Genomic DNA, 15522 nt, shown 5'->3' on the forward strand with positions numbered 1-15522 from the left:
TCGGATCTTCTGTCGGCCTACAATAAGACAAGGATTGGACCTTGTGAAGGGGTCGACCCCCTCCAAAATGGAAAAAGAGACTGCAAGCAGAGGGGGAACTGGTAATGTAGAAACACTGGCCTCCCCGGAGTGAATGAGGAGAGAATGAAAGTGAGGAGTGAATGTGATACAATGGATCGATGAACACTGGACCATGGAATTGTTTGGGACGAACAATCTTAAGAAGGAAGCGGATGTATTGACTGGAGAATAGTCAGTGCAAGAGGAGTAGCCAATCCAAAAGAAGATGCAGCAAGCACAGCCTTGAAAGAAAAGGAACAGGGATGTACCGTTAGGCTGTTCAGGAGGAACAACCTTTAGAAGGGAGCAGTGTGACGTGGATGGCACAACAGGAAGTAGGGGTCACGTGTACTTTGCGTTTCCACGAGTGATGTCATGTACCCCCACTCCTTCCATCATTACACAATGCTCAGTAAACACCCCTCCCCGCTAGGCTGTGACGTCATGCAACAGGTGAGTCTATGCAGTGACTATTGCTAGGCAGTGCATAGGTAGAAACACCTGACAGCAATACCTGATTTCTGTTGCTGAACAGCAAGGTGTTCTCTATGTTGTCCATGCCGAGCCTAAATAAGGAGCAGCAAACACTATTCATTAGTGAGTGAGTAGTGAATATTGAGTTATGAGTTGAGTTGTATCAAGTGAATGGAAGTGACTACATCAGGAAAAATAATTGTGATACTGCAGATGGCAGTAGTTGTGAAATTGTAAATTGTGTGAGTGTAAGAGTGAGTGTTCAATAAATTCACTACATCCAAGACGGCGTGAAGTTATTTGTCTTGTCACATACCCAACACGTGACAATATATTTTGAAACATGTTTTGCTACTGAAGACACCTTTCGGATTGTTAATTGGTTTATTTAACAACCTACAAGTCGTACCTACAAATACATATAACACTGTTACAGGTTTACACATTTTACAAACCCTGCACAATAATCTCTTCACACTATCTTCAATAGTCTTCAGTTATTCACAGTACAACATGGGAGCTATACAAATGTCACCATATTACACACTCCCAATACATTCTCACACTATCACCTCTAATTGCACGTTCTGGTCTTCCCGAGACTGCTATACCTCCACTGTCTTCTGTCTGGCTTCATAATCCACACTGTCTCACACACCGCTCAGCCGGCCTCTTATCACATAGTAACCATGGTGTCCCCTGTTATGTCACCGTGGGGAGGGAGTGTTTACTGGCCCTCACATTGCGCACGTACCTCGAGGCCTCTGTGGCTCAACAGTTCCTACATAGAGCAAATACATCACACTATGTATATACATATATATACACACACTCGTGTGTGTATTAACAGAGTATTAGTCTTAGAACATTTTAATGTGTACTTTTAGAGTTGTCCCTGTACCTAACTAATTAAGCACTACACCATGAATATGAATTCTGGAGTGGATATATAGATCCACGTTTTCTTGGCCTCTGCACTAGTTGGAGGTGGATGGTAAGCTTCATGCCCCACCTGCTTAACCCCCCCCCGCGAAAGAACCACCGGTACCCAGTGAATAGGAAGATGGGTGGCCCCCAGAGCTGGTCTAGATAAAGTGGAGAAGAGAATTCTTGACCCTACTGGGATTCGAACCCCAACCCCTCAGTCATCCTGCCCATAGCCAGCTGCTATACCAACTATGCTATCCCAGCTCCATTTTAATGTGTATGTGCCCAAAAATTATTTACTTTGGATTACAGGCCCCTCAGTCTTCAGAACCTATTGAAGGGAGGCAGGGAGACATGAAAAATTATATACAGTTCAACACACACACAAAGTATAACAAATATTGTACAGTGGTCATGAAACAATAACAGAGGATCTCAAGTTATGCTCATAGAGGACATGCTTCAGATGTTCACTACTTGGGTCTAAGTAACTTTATATTGGTGGCAGTATGATTTGCTGTTTTATGATGTCTCAGCAAGTGAGGTTATGTAGCACCAGGTGAGATGTGGTAGGATTCCTGTGTGTGTGTGTGTGTGTGTGTGTGTGTCCATGCGTGCCTACTTCCGCATGTACATGTCCTGCAAAGCGTCATCATTTATAGCTCTTCCAGCACACCTTATCCCCCCACATCCTTGTTGCAAAAGCTGTGCAATGCGGTATGCTGTGACAGAGAAGGGGAGATAAAAGCAAAGGTTCAATGTCTTAAAGTGGAAGTTTTGGTAGGGGATAAATCCCTACAGAAAATTAGGACAAATTAGGCTCTCTAGTTGCAAGAGATAACTCATCTGGTGTAAGAGCAACCCAAAATAAGTGCCCCTGGACCTCCAGATTGGGGGCTGTGTGAGGGACTAAAAATTCATTCTTATAAAAGTAAAGAGCACTCATAAGGCTAATAATGCACAGTGTTTTACTGGTCATGGAATGGAATTTGCCTCCCTTGTTCTTATTAGTGAGGAGATAGAAGTAGAAGAGTATGTAGCAGGGAATTAAAAGGAAGTGCTTATGACCTATTTTAAAGGGCCAGGACTGCAGCTGTTTCACTGTCACAGGAAGTGCCATAATCTCAGTTTATTTTCATTCTTGAAATGTTTTGTTGGGGTGGGGGCTGTATCTTTTCATAATTCAGTGTTTCTGGACGGTGACAGATTTTTCCTTCATGTTTGCACCCCCCACAATGTTTACTAAGGAATTTCAAATTACTGACATCAAGGAAAACTACAGAAAACTATGAAAACTAAGGCAATATCTTACATATACCCTCTCGGATCTATTGAACATTGGAATTGTGGGATTAAATCCTCTTTAGATCATGTGTGTGTGTAACTGTGTTTGAATGTTTTTCTGCATTGTCCTGTGTAAGTAGAAGCATTTTGATGGTCCGAACCCCCATTCAAGGAGTCTATCAGATGTCCAAAAAATTCATACTTTCTAGGTGCTGAATTAGAACATACAAAAGGGACTGATCAGTGATAGCTGTAGAAGAATTTGGTTATCCAGAGTTTATAATTTAGCTTCAGTTATTTATCTCACAGTTTAGATGTCAGTTTGAATATCCATTTCATTCAAAGGTTTGTTGAGCCTGTTAAAGAACAGTGTAAATACATCTGTAGTGAATGTTAAATTTTCATTTTGAATAACTGTTTCCCCTGTCTTTGGCAAGTATGTTTTCTTTACCTGTGAACAGTGAAGAAAATGCTGTTCATACCCCTGATGTTTCTCCACTGAAGGCCATCAAAGATGAACTCCCAATGCCAAAGGTTACTACCACCACTGAGGGAGAAGTTGATGTACGGAGAAAGGTTAGTTCATTTGGTATTTAACTAACTTCATGGTGTAGAACAGTCTTTAAAAATTTTAAATTATTCTTTTTTATGAAACTCAGAATGCTCATTATCATCTTCACAAAACCCCAACATTGGCACCTCTTCCACTGCTACTTTCATCCATTCTTTGGCATCACATCCTGCCTATAAATGATCCATTTTGATATTATCCATAAATTTGAAGCCTAAAACTTCCAAGTGATATTAATGTGTAGTCATCCTGGTGCCTAAGCACCATACCATGAAGGCCTATAGGAGACCTGGATATGCATGCATTAGATGGAGTTGAGTAGTCACCTTCACACTTTTGCTGCCTTTACACCTAATGAGAGAGGCCTTGGTACGTACTTTGTAGAAGGTGGTTCCCAGGGCTGTTATGTACATGGTTGTAAAGAGAAATATCACTGTACTGGTAATCAAACCCCAAATATCTAGCCTGTAATCCCTTCATTGACAGCTGTCATGCCTCTGTTGGAAAAATAGATTATATAAATTATCATGCTGGTACAAGGAACATACATGTATGTACAATTATAAGAAAAACAACACAGTTCTGGTATCAATCCCAGGAACTTGGACTGTGGAGTATATATTCAGCTGACTTGAATATAAAGGCACATTGTTCAGGCAGTTGGTTTGTATCCCAGTAATTTTTTAACCAACTACCAGCTGTCATGAAACTTGGTATGAACATGAAAATATGGTCTGCAAAGATGACAGTTCCTACTTCATGAATACTGACTGTGCCACTGTTGCTAGTGACACACACAGTGAATGGTGCCATTGTGTTTACTGTTGTTCTTCAGAGAATGAAACGAGCCCAGTTCTTTGATTATTACTTTGGCAACACATCTAAACCTCTCATATTATGCCCAGACTATGAGGTATAAGCATTTGATGTCTTAGTCTGGGAGTTATGTTTTATTTGGAGATGTTGTTCAAGCCAAGTCAACACTGTAAAATAAAACAAAACACTGTGAAGTCAGAACATATAAAGAATTCAGCATGCCTGTGTCAATGGGGGATTGCTCTGTGCATAAAAAAATAATAACAAAAGATACGATTTTTCTACTGGAAAGGTGGTATTTTATATAACTATCAGATATAAAATATTTCTGTTAACTACATTCCAGGCAGTACTTCTTCGCTGTATGATATATGGCAAAACACATGCTGGGGTGTAGTCGGCTTCCTAGGACACTTGTTACAGTAAAACCGTGTTCCTGTTCTGCTTCCTTTCACTTTTATATTGGAGCAAACTGCACAATCCTATGTTACATTCCCATCATGAGCCAGAATTAGGTGCAGTTTGCCATTCAGACAGTCTTCTGCATCTGTTGAACTTGGTCTTCTCTTTTGCATCTTCCCCCCCTCCCCTCCAAAAGTTTCCTACCAATACATTGGTCACTTTCTTGTGGAACTCCAAGTGAGACAAAGTTGGAAGTTTTGCTGACTGCCGGTTCTTGTTGTACAGGTTTTTTCTACTTCCATATCTCTTAGTTTTAGCAGCTATTCCTTCAAAGTTGCACTAAAATATAGCATAAAAATTTACGTCAAAAAGAGGCATTTGTCCATTCGAGGTGGTTTGTAACCAGATGAAGCACGAAATGGTATCATATAGAAATCATTGTCTTTTTTCTCCCACAGATCCCATTGTTAACAAGGCCAGAGCTGAGAAGAAACAAGTAGTAAATTACACTTAAGAATTTTGTATCAGTTTTGTTGTGTTCAATGTTTTTAAGAGCACCCAGGCTTTGGTTGGTACTGTCATCTGTGAAGATATTCTTAACTTTGCTTTCAGTATTGGTGCTGTGTACCACAGTAATGTTACTGCTACAACAAGCTACACTTAACATGAGGCACCAGGGAATTAAAATCAGTCTTAATATTGCCATGTATAGCGGGGGTACGTGTGATGAAATTAATGGGTTCTAGATCATGTGAATGGATTTATTGGTGTTCCTTTACAATTACACCCAATTCTGACAGCTTACAATCACTGATTGTCTATGACTCGCTCCATTCTATGCTGGACCATGAGTGTCTTCCCTTCTGCTATGACGAATGAAGAATTCCTGCTCACACCTTGAACTGACTTGAATGATGTCTGTCTCTCAAAAACACACTATTCACTTCTGACTTCTGACTGCCTGCTTTTTGTCTGTCTTGTACCACCTGTCTGTCTTTCTTGGTCTGTTCTGACCTCACCTTATAACTTTGGGATAATTGAATAGAGATCACTGCCCTCAAGGGTTTCAGTACTGTCAGAAGTCATTACCATGGATATGCCTTTGCCACAACATGATTATTGAAACATTCGGTACCAAGCAACTGAAGTTCTATAGTTGGCTGTATTACCTAGGAAATGTGTTTACCAAGCCGTTGCCTAACTATACATGTTACATACATGTTACAATATTATCATCCCACCTATTGCTTAGTCTTGCAAGAGGGCTCTTCTCTTTTGGTCTTGTAAGCAGCACTTTATATAAATATTTGTGTGCATGCATACACACGTGTTACTTTCCCTGCATGCTATATGCCCCACCCATCTCATCCTCTAATTTTGTCAGCATAATAGTATTTGATGAAGTGTACAAATTGTAGAGCTCCTGAGGAATACTGTCTGCCGGGATGTAAAGCTATGTATTCTGGTAGAAGTCACAACAACATTTCAAAGGAACTTACTGCTTCCATCTTCAGTGTTAGAAAAACAAACCCAGCAAGAAGCAGGCAACAAGCTCTGATAGTTTCTTGTTTGCCTAATTCTTTGACTCATAGTCACTGTGGTGAGAAACTCAAATCCAATATAGAATTCCTCATCATATGCTTTCTTCGGCCTCTTGTTACTTTCTTTCCCTTGGGTCCAAATGTGCCCCTGAATACCCTGTACTTGCACACCTTCATTTCATGTTCTTCCCTTAGTATGAGAGATCAAGTGTTTGGCCCCCCCCATGAGAAAGTAATGGGTAAAATTATAGTTTAATATAATTTAATCTTAAAATTTTAGGCAGAAGACTATATATTCCAAAGTGAATCCTAGCAAACATTCCCCAGATATGGTGGTATTTATTGATTAGTAATTTATGTTGACCTCTCTGTAACAGTGTAAGCATTTAAAGGAATACTGGGGATGTATGGTCTTCCCACATTGTGTTTCTCTTCTCATATGTGCTGTATACTATCACCTACATTTTTCCTCTTTTGCTGCATGCATGTTTTGATTTTCAGAGGTATCCAACAGATCGTGCTTACTTCATTGCAAAGGAGATTTTGATGACAGAGAGAACATATAAGAAAGACCTAGAAGTGATCAGCTTGGTATGTTGTGTATCAGTTTATACTTTATGAGGAGTACAAATATGCTTGCATCATCTACATCTGAATGTAAAAATACGTAGGTCATACCGAAAGTCATGAGCAACTTTTTTTTGCATGCAACCTGGGAACAGCAGACGAAAGAGAGTACAGTGGTAGGTGGAACCAGCTGTTGTGTTAACCTTGAGTGTCTTGTGACGTCAATAGCTTGCATCACGTGACCAGTATCACTCCTAACAAAATTGATGGCAACAATGTGTCGTTTTGCCAACGTGCTGTCATCGAATTTCTTGTGAAAGAGGAAATCCCTGCTGCAGAAATTCACCAGAGACTTCAGTGTGCTTATGGAAGTGTGTGCATGGGTGCGAGCAGTGTTCAAAGATGGGTGAAACATTTTAAAGATGGGAACCCCATCATCGAAGATGAGCCTCGGAGCGGTCGTCCTCGAACAGCCTCAACTGAACGCAACAAGGAAAGAGTGGATGAGATCATTCAAGATGACAAGCATGTGACTGTGGACACAATAGCCTGAAAACTTGGAATAGGGCACAGTGCAGTACAGGAGATGGTTGAAAGCTTGGGCTATAGGAAAGTTTGTGCTCGTTGGGTCCCGCGGTTATTGACCGAAGACCAAAAAATTGTTGCTCATGACTTTCAGTGTGACCCTCGTAGTACAAAGATATCAAATTCCGTGATGTGCAGTTCATGCTTTCAAGGTCCAGTCTTCCCAAACAGCTTCAAATTATTTGATAATAATACTGGAAAGTATGCCAAAACACTGTAAAAATGACCAGAATGGCGTGTTTCCTTCCAAAATATAAATATGTAATTTTCATTTCGCGCACCCTGTTGTGTTATTATATACAGTTCTTTCTTTGAGTCCGTCATAACACAACAACCTAATGGTCAAGGTTAAAATTACCCAGCTACATGTTTCAGCTTTTTAAAGCCATCATCAGACAAAACACATGATTACTATATTCACACACTATTGAACTGCAATTTCACTGTGATAGTAAAGCTGGCTACTTGATAACTGTCACATTATGAAATACATGGTATAAAAATACAATGAATTATAAACTCATCAAACAACGAAAGTTATGGAGTAAAATATGGTTAAAAACCCTTCATGTGATGTTACATATCATGAAGTAAGTTGTTGCAATCTTGTTATATTCCCGCTGACATAATGGTATATTCAGGACTTGTACACATATAGTAAACTTCTTGGAGGCCCGTGGTATAGATGTGGTATTATTTGACATTAATTGTTTGGCTGGTGCCTCATCTTACAATGTATTTTGTCCGCTCTGTTGGGAATATAGATTGCAACTCCAATAAAGAATTGTATAAATATGTCAAGTATCAAACCTGTTTTTCTTCTTCTTCTTGTATTGTTTCCATTTTATACAGGTTAATGGAAGAAAGTATTGTAGGTGTAAATGTATCAAGTTTGTATTAATACTGTTGGGAATAGGGTGAAGAAAATCAAATGTCATGCATAAATTTCAAAATTCGCTAATGAGGTTCACATTCAGATGTATAAGTAATAGGTTGCATTGACCTGTCAGTGTTGTCTGGCCTCCCAAAAAGGCAAATGGTACATGACATATAAATAAATGCCGTTAAATACAGATCTTAGTGTTGTTCAGTTCGTATTCTGGAACTGTATAAACGCATATAAATACTCATTACCTCTTACATCAGATGTTCTTAGATTGATTTCTGTGGGATTGTTTCTGGCTGAAGAACCTTCATCTCATGACAGTACTGTGGAAGCCCTTGCTGTGTTTTATAATTTGAATATTATGTTGCACTACACTAAGCTGACAGTTAGTTCATTTCTCTCAGTGGTTCCGTGATGAAGTGAGCAAGGAGGAGGGTGAAATGCCAGACACAGCTTTGATGCCTTTGTTTTCATTGGTTGAGCCTCTTCTTGAGTACCACTGTGGCTTCCTTCGAGATATAGAAACACGTCTTGCTACATGGGAAGGCCGCAGTAATGCACACCTCAATGGTGATTATCGCCGCATTGGAGATGTTCTTTTAAAGAATATGGGAGTCTTGCCAGTAAGTACTTAATATGTTTATCTCATTTTTATATTCAGGCTACACTTGCTGGAAAAATTATAGATTTTTGTGATCCTTGGTTTGAAAATAACATCATTAGAAGTTATACCACCTTTGTACTTTGTGTGCCAACAATAATACCAACATGACAGTTGCATAAATTTGTGGGATTATAGCAACTCTAATATGACTAGGTCCTGAAATGTTGTATTGTACTGCATCTTTAAGAATTATGCAGCTTTCGTTAATATCATTTTGTTTATCAAATGTAAAAGAACAACACACCAATTGGGTCTCTCTTTGAAAATAACCAATGAATTCTTGGCATAAGCATGTACAGTTTTGTATGTGTATAAAAAAAAAGATACAAATGTTATATGAAATTGTTTTCTATATGTTAACAGATAAAAACTTGGTGGCTATGTGAAACTTTGAACTTACATGTACCTAAGAACCTGTTCTGGTGTAAATTATGCATATAAATGAATCACTAAATGGCATTAATTTGTATGAGGTCTAAAAGTTAATTAACTGGACTGATGTTTATGTGCAGCAGTTGGCATCACTTGTGAGTAGATATGTATTGGATCTCATGACCTCACAATTCAGTAGTTTCATTGGTTTGGGATTCAGTCTGCTTTGTTGTTTGCAGTGTGCTTCATTAGTTCATTGGTTAATTGTTAAAACGTGGGTGAAAATTTTAGGACAGACATCTGCATTAAGTGTGCTTAGTGAAAGTGGGAGAAAATGCTGCTGACATTTACAAAATATTACAGCAAGTGTATTCAAAGGGAACATTGAGTAAAAACATATTTTTATTTATGCTAAAGATTTCAAGATAGAAAGGAAAACATTAAAGAATATAAAAGATATACGATTATTGTGTTTCTGGATATTATCCACTGCCCTGTTTTTAAGATGCATGACGTTTTGGAGATTGGATTATATCTCCAGACACCAACACCAGCACAAGGTAGGATATATAAACCAAGCACAGCACAAACCATCTGCAAGAGTTAAGACACACATTAAAAACATTAAAAAACTCCACACACACCCACATGAGGCCCAGCACCTATGTCCATGCACTGTTTCACAGCTGTTGTTAAAATCAGATTTTAATAATAATAGTTGTGAAATAATGCATTCACATAGGTGCTATTCCTCATGTATGTAGAGTTTTTTTTATTGTTTTTAATGTTTAACTCTCGTAGATGGTTTGTGCTGTGCTTGGTTTATATATCCTATCACGTGTTGGTACAGGTGTCTGGAGATAGGGACTAGCTCTATCGATTAGTCCTCACTGAGTGGGTTCCACCTATAGACAGAGACAGAATCCAATCTCCGAAACATCACATGTTTTAAGTAAGAAAAGGATGATTCGTAACATCCAGATACACAATAATTGCATTAATATACCATTGTCACAAACTTTTAGATCTTATTTACAAAAGAAATAGCTCTCCAGCAACATCAAGAAGTGATCTAGATTTGGAAAAGTATCTGAAATGATGAGATATGGTATTGATTGACTGTTTGGAGATAGCATAAGGACTGAACTTGGACAGAGAAACCATGAAATTGATTTTGACCAGGTATCTCAATTTGAATATACTCTTTGCCACATTTGTAACATAAAATCTGAGTTGTGAGCTAGTAATAAGAAGAGAAAAACTTCTTGTACCTTCAGGTATGACTGTTGGAAGAACAAGAAGTGACTGGTGATGAGACTTTGTCTTCTAGTGTGACCCAGAAATAAAATGCAATGCCACAAAGTGGGAAAGTCAGAACCATGGTTATATGCTTTTTTATATATAAAATAAATATCATTTACATTTTTTTCCTAAAAAACAAATTGAACATTTTACTTTCATGTTTTTGGAATGTTTCTAGCAGCACATGTTTGGGGAAAACACCAGTCTTTGGCTGGGTGTATATATTTTACATCATAATAGTTTCCTAAGTATGTAATTCTTTTGGTAAAGTAATTTACAGTGAAACAAGAAGTCCTGGAAAGTCTACCCTACTTGTGTGATTTTCTTGTATGTGAATTTTTCATGATCCCAAAACTGGAAATCTCTATGAAAGGGTATCATTTACTTTACTTCATTCAGAGCAGTGTGATATCAGTACTGAAAACACTTTCGAAAAATGATTTTCATCAGTGTTTCCATGCATGTAAAGATGTTGGGAGAGCAGGTATGAAGTCAGAAGACAAGTACTTGGAGTTAGGCTGGTTGTTTAATTGCCAAACCTCATAGTTTCTGCTAATCTCACCAAATGAATTGAAGAATTTGAAATAAAACAGACATCATAAGTTCTTCCCAAAACTTTCAATATAAATCTTTGTAAGTCCCTCCCTTTCATATTGTAATTTAAATTTTACAGTGTACTTTAGTCACAAATTTGCTGAAGAGTCAAACATTATGTGAAATTTCAGTATACCTGCTAGCATTTGATAATATTTAAGTGGATGTGTTGATATGGTCATATTTAAAAATAATAGCAGAAACAGTCAGTTTCATAATTCTCATATTAACCAAATGCATTCATGTGACAGTGTTTTAAAATTAAGATCAAACTAATTCACTTTATCCTGTTGTTACAATTTTAGTGTCTTTTTCTTCAGTATTACAAGTGGAAAGTTGTGACACAAAGCAGCAGTGGAATAAATCATGTACTTGCAGTTTCAGTAAACAGTTTGATTTTCCAGGTCATGCCATCAAATTATGGAAGCATATACTTACATTTTCATGATATTTCTTTTGGCAGTTGTACGAGAAGTACCTAGCAAAGCATCTGGTTGTTCTTGAAAAGTTGGACTCTGCTTTCCGACTGAATCACAAATTTGAGAAACTCTATCGTGATTTTGAAATGCAGAAAGTCTGCTATCTTCCCCTGACAGCCTTTGTCCTAAAGCCTCTTCAGCGACTCCTGCACTATGAGAATCTGTTAGACAGTAAGTACAGTCTGTATCTGCTACTGCATTTGTGTACAGTATCTAGAAAACGTTAAAAAGTCCCTAATGTATTTTAATAATTTGTTGCCTTTCTTTGGCATCTTACATTTGTTTAAAAATATATTGCATATTTATGTCAATGAGACATGGAGTTCTTTACAGTGTGTGTTCATATAAACTCAGAAAGGGATAAGCCAGAACCATGAAACTTTAGACATTTTGGGGTAAAAATGAGAAATCTAATAGAGCACAAACAAATTTATAAATTACTAGCAGCCTGATAAAATATAAGACAGAAAAAGAAGGGTACTATTAAATAGTTCTTTGGGGAATATGTATTAATGATGAGAATTAGGTTCAACTTGTTCAGAATTGTCTTCTTTCTTAATTTATTTAACCACACTTCATCAACTGTTTAGACTGGGAGGAGGAAGAGAGAGTGGAAGGAAGGAGTCATAGCACATGTTAACCTTTAACGTACGGACTTTTAAATTGCCGGGAGCCCTCTGCAGCCAGTATTTAAATCACCCTGATTAATTAAATTTGCAAACTGTCAGAAAAAAAATCCATATTTTCTGTTCTCTGCAACATAGAAACAAAAACTAAAAACAACCTGAAAGACAATAAATTTTTCTACATGTTCACAGAAGAACAACTTTTACAAACGAAAATTAATTGTGATTATATTGTCATGAATTGCAAAATATAATCTTTATTATATATGTCATGAAATTCCAAAGGACTTACCCATTGTTAATTCTTCAGCCTTGAATCATGGTGATATTGTAAATATAATCACACTGTATTCAATAATATTTTGTTCAGACTGTACACGAGTTTTAACTGCGTCACTTCACAGTTTACCATAACTCACACCCTGATGCGCGTGTGCCACGTCTTGAAGTAGCCAGAACACGCACAACGCAACCCACGTCTCGAAGCAGCCGGCAGTATTAGAGCATGCATCTGCGCCTCTTATTCTGAGAACAAATACATCTTTGTTTCCCTTTGCTGACCAATGTTGTGAATTTTTCACCTCCAGTCGACTCAGTTGGTCCCCAGGTAACCTTGGCCTCCCCCAAGAAACACCCCTGACCATGATATTCGGCTTGTGAGATTGAAGAATCATCTTGGGGGAGGGGAGTTTCTAGCAAAATCGAATAAATTATTTTGATTGACAAATTGACAATCTCACCTGTTGGTAATATTTGAAAAATAGTGATGCGAAATAATTATAATACTAGTCGAAAAGAGTGCCAGTCCGACACATACTGAAAGTCGCAGTGGCGAAGATGACTTTTATTCACAAAGTAATACTGACTCAGTGGATTTATACCTCTTCTAAGACGCAAAATAAAAATTATATATAACGAAATACAGTGCATACAATCAAGCGCGCGCCGCGGCTGCAATTTGCCGTGAGTCATACCACCACAGAACGGATGCAACTCCTCCCCGCGACTGCAGTGCTCCTACGCCGATGGTTGCATAATCGGAACCCGAGGTTGCATTAAACAGTCAGTCTTTGTCTTGCTGTGGAAGTGGAGTGGAATGTTTACAGCTGTCGACAGACGGTGGAAATGAAGTTCACTATTAAACAGCGTGTGTTTATTGTCGAAACTATTGCAAGGAAAAACATTTACAGAAAATTCGCACGTAGGTTTCGTCAGAAATATCCTGACTCGCCAGTTCCCACAAAGTCGTGTGTAAACAGGCTTCTGAAAAAGGGGCGGGCCACAGGTTCAGTGAGTGACAAGAAGAAGCAATCGAAGAGAACTGTGCTGACTGAAGAAAAGGTTAAGGATATTCAGGCAAGATTACAGATCAGTCCTCGAAAATCGTTAAGACGCTTAGCACAGGAAACTGGTGTTTCGCTAGGATCTGCTCGCACAGCCACAAAGTTAATCAAATTTCGCCCGTATAAAGTAACAGTTGTGCATGAGCTGAAAGAACCAGATCATGCAGCAAGAATTCGTTTTTGCAACTGGCTGCTGCAAAATGTACACGATGGAATAGTGGATCCTCAGCTTCTATTCATGACTGATGAAGCGTGGTTCCACGTTGGTGGCCACGTCAATGCACAAAACGTAAGAATATGGAGCAATGAAAATCCTCACGCTATACAGCAAGTGCCATTACATAGTGAAAAGGTGGGTGTGTGGTGTGCTGTAAGCCCGCGGCGAATCATTGGCCCCATATTTTTCCACGATACCGTGAACTCTGATCGGTACATTAATGACATACTGAATCCCTTCTTCGATCAGTTGAATGCCGAAGAAAGACAATACGGGTATTTTCAGCAGGACAACGCTACAGCACATACGGCTAATGCATCCATGGTCGCAATACAGGAAGTGTTTGAAGACAGAATTGTCAGTAGAGGACTGTGGCCTCCCAGATCCCCAGATCTCAGTATTTCTGATTATTATCTTTGGGGCAACCTGAAGCAAAAAGTCTACAAAAATAATCCCCGCAGCATTGAAAGTCTTCAAAATGAAATTACACGCGTAATTCATTCAATTACCATCGACGAACTGCAGAGAGTGTCGCGTAATTTATTTGTGAGATGCGCGGCATGTTTGCAAGCAGAAGGAGGTCACTTTCAGCACCTGTTATAAACCACGGTAAGTTATCTTTTTACTGTATTCTTATAAATGTGTGCATGTAGAGCAACTGATGGACGGAGACTCAGCGACACCACTACACTCACGCTATCAGGGAACGGCACTGCAGTCGCGGGGAGGAGTTGCATCCATTCTGCGGTGGTATGACTCACGGCAAATTGCAGCCGCGGCGCGCACTTGATTGTACGCACTGTATATGACAGTCTGACACTGACTTTCTAAATGACAAAGAAATAGACAATCCGACACTGACTTCCTGACTGATAATTCGCCTCTGAAAACCAATCCTTGAATGCGTCACACTCCCTTGAAGGCTCTGGAAGCACTCATTTGCAAGCACCAATAAATATTTCCTCATCAGTTCTCGAAACAAAGCTGGGTTATTTTTGACTGACGAGGTCATAAACAGTCATATCTAAACGTAAATAGTATCGAAACCAGGACCAAGATAAACAATTTCTTTGTTCAGAACTAAGGAATGAACCACTGACATTACCTCACGTAGGTTTGTTTAGGTTTCCAACCCAAGGTCAAACTGTCAGCACTCCCAAAGAGAGCATGTGTCCTGCAGCGTGTACACACGCCATTCGGCCAACTCCGCTTACTGCTTGCAACATGTATACGCGACATTTGGCCATTAAAGGTTAAGGTATTATCTCAGCATATGCCTCAGGAGACCAAGTAAAGTTGCGGTGAACCTCAAGACCAAGAATCATCTCAAATATGAAGCAGGAGTGCTCAGCCACAAAGGTGTGGTGTATGGTAGACTAGGATCCAGTTCTTCTATTAGTACTGTTGAAGCTTCAGATTATAATACTGTTTTATATATATTACTTAGTTCCACATATTGTAATATGATGCATGAAAATGACAGGAATTGTATTTGTTTAATTTCTGTGCCTATTTGTGTTGGTTTTCTATTTGAACTACCCCACCATCATTCTTTTTTGTTCTCTCTGCTATTAACCAACTATATGGAGCAAAGCCTGTCTTGGGAAGCTGACACATGTTAAGTCATTTGTGTTCAGTCCTCACTCTTACACTAGGGATCCCAGACAACCCAATTTAAGTGGGACAGTATCAGTTTTGAGAGCTGTGTTCCATGTCCTGCCTGGATATATGGTGGGATGCATTTATACTGCATTTCAAAACTTGGATTAGATTAACAAACAGGAGCTATGTTTCTTCTGTAGTTGTTGCTGT

General features: G+C 38.8%; 1 protein-coding gene across 5 annotated transcripts in view; it reads left to right on the forward strand.

Moving 5' to 3' along the window:
- LOC111866818 (FERM, ARHGEF and pleckstrin domain-containing protein 2) overlaps positions 1-15522 on the forward strand; it is a 169863-nt gene that overhangs the window by 128670 nt on the left and 25671 nt on the right. For all 5 annotated transcript variants that reach the window (XM_033752420.1, XM_023856107.2, XM_023856109.2 and 2 more), the window contains 4 exons: positions 3207-3321; positions 6577-6666; positions 8518-8736; positions 11509-11695. In XM_033752420.1, the coding sequence (XP_033608311.1) occupies positions 3207-3321; positions 6577-6666; positions 8518-8736; positions 11509-11695 (611 nt within the window). The remainder of the gene's footprint in view (positions 1-3206; positions 3322-6576; positions 6667-8517; positions 8737-11508; positions 11696-15522) is intronic.

This window comes from Cryptotermes secundus, unplaced genomic scaffold (assembly GCF_002891405.2).
Source record: "Cryptotermes secundus unplaced genomic scaffold, Csec_1.0 scaffold446, whole genome shotgun sequence".
NCBI lineage: Eukaryota > Metazoa > Arthropoda > Insecta > Blattodea > Kalotermitidae > Cryptotermes > Cryptotermes secundus.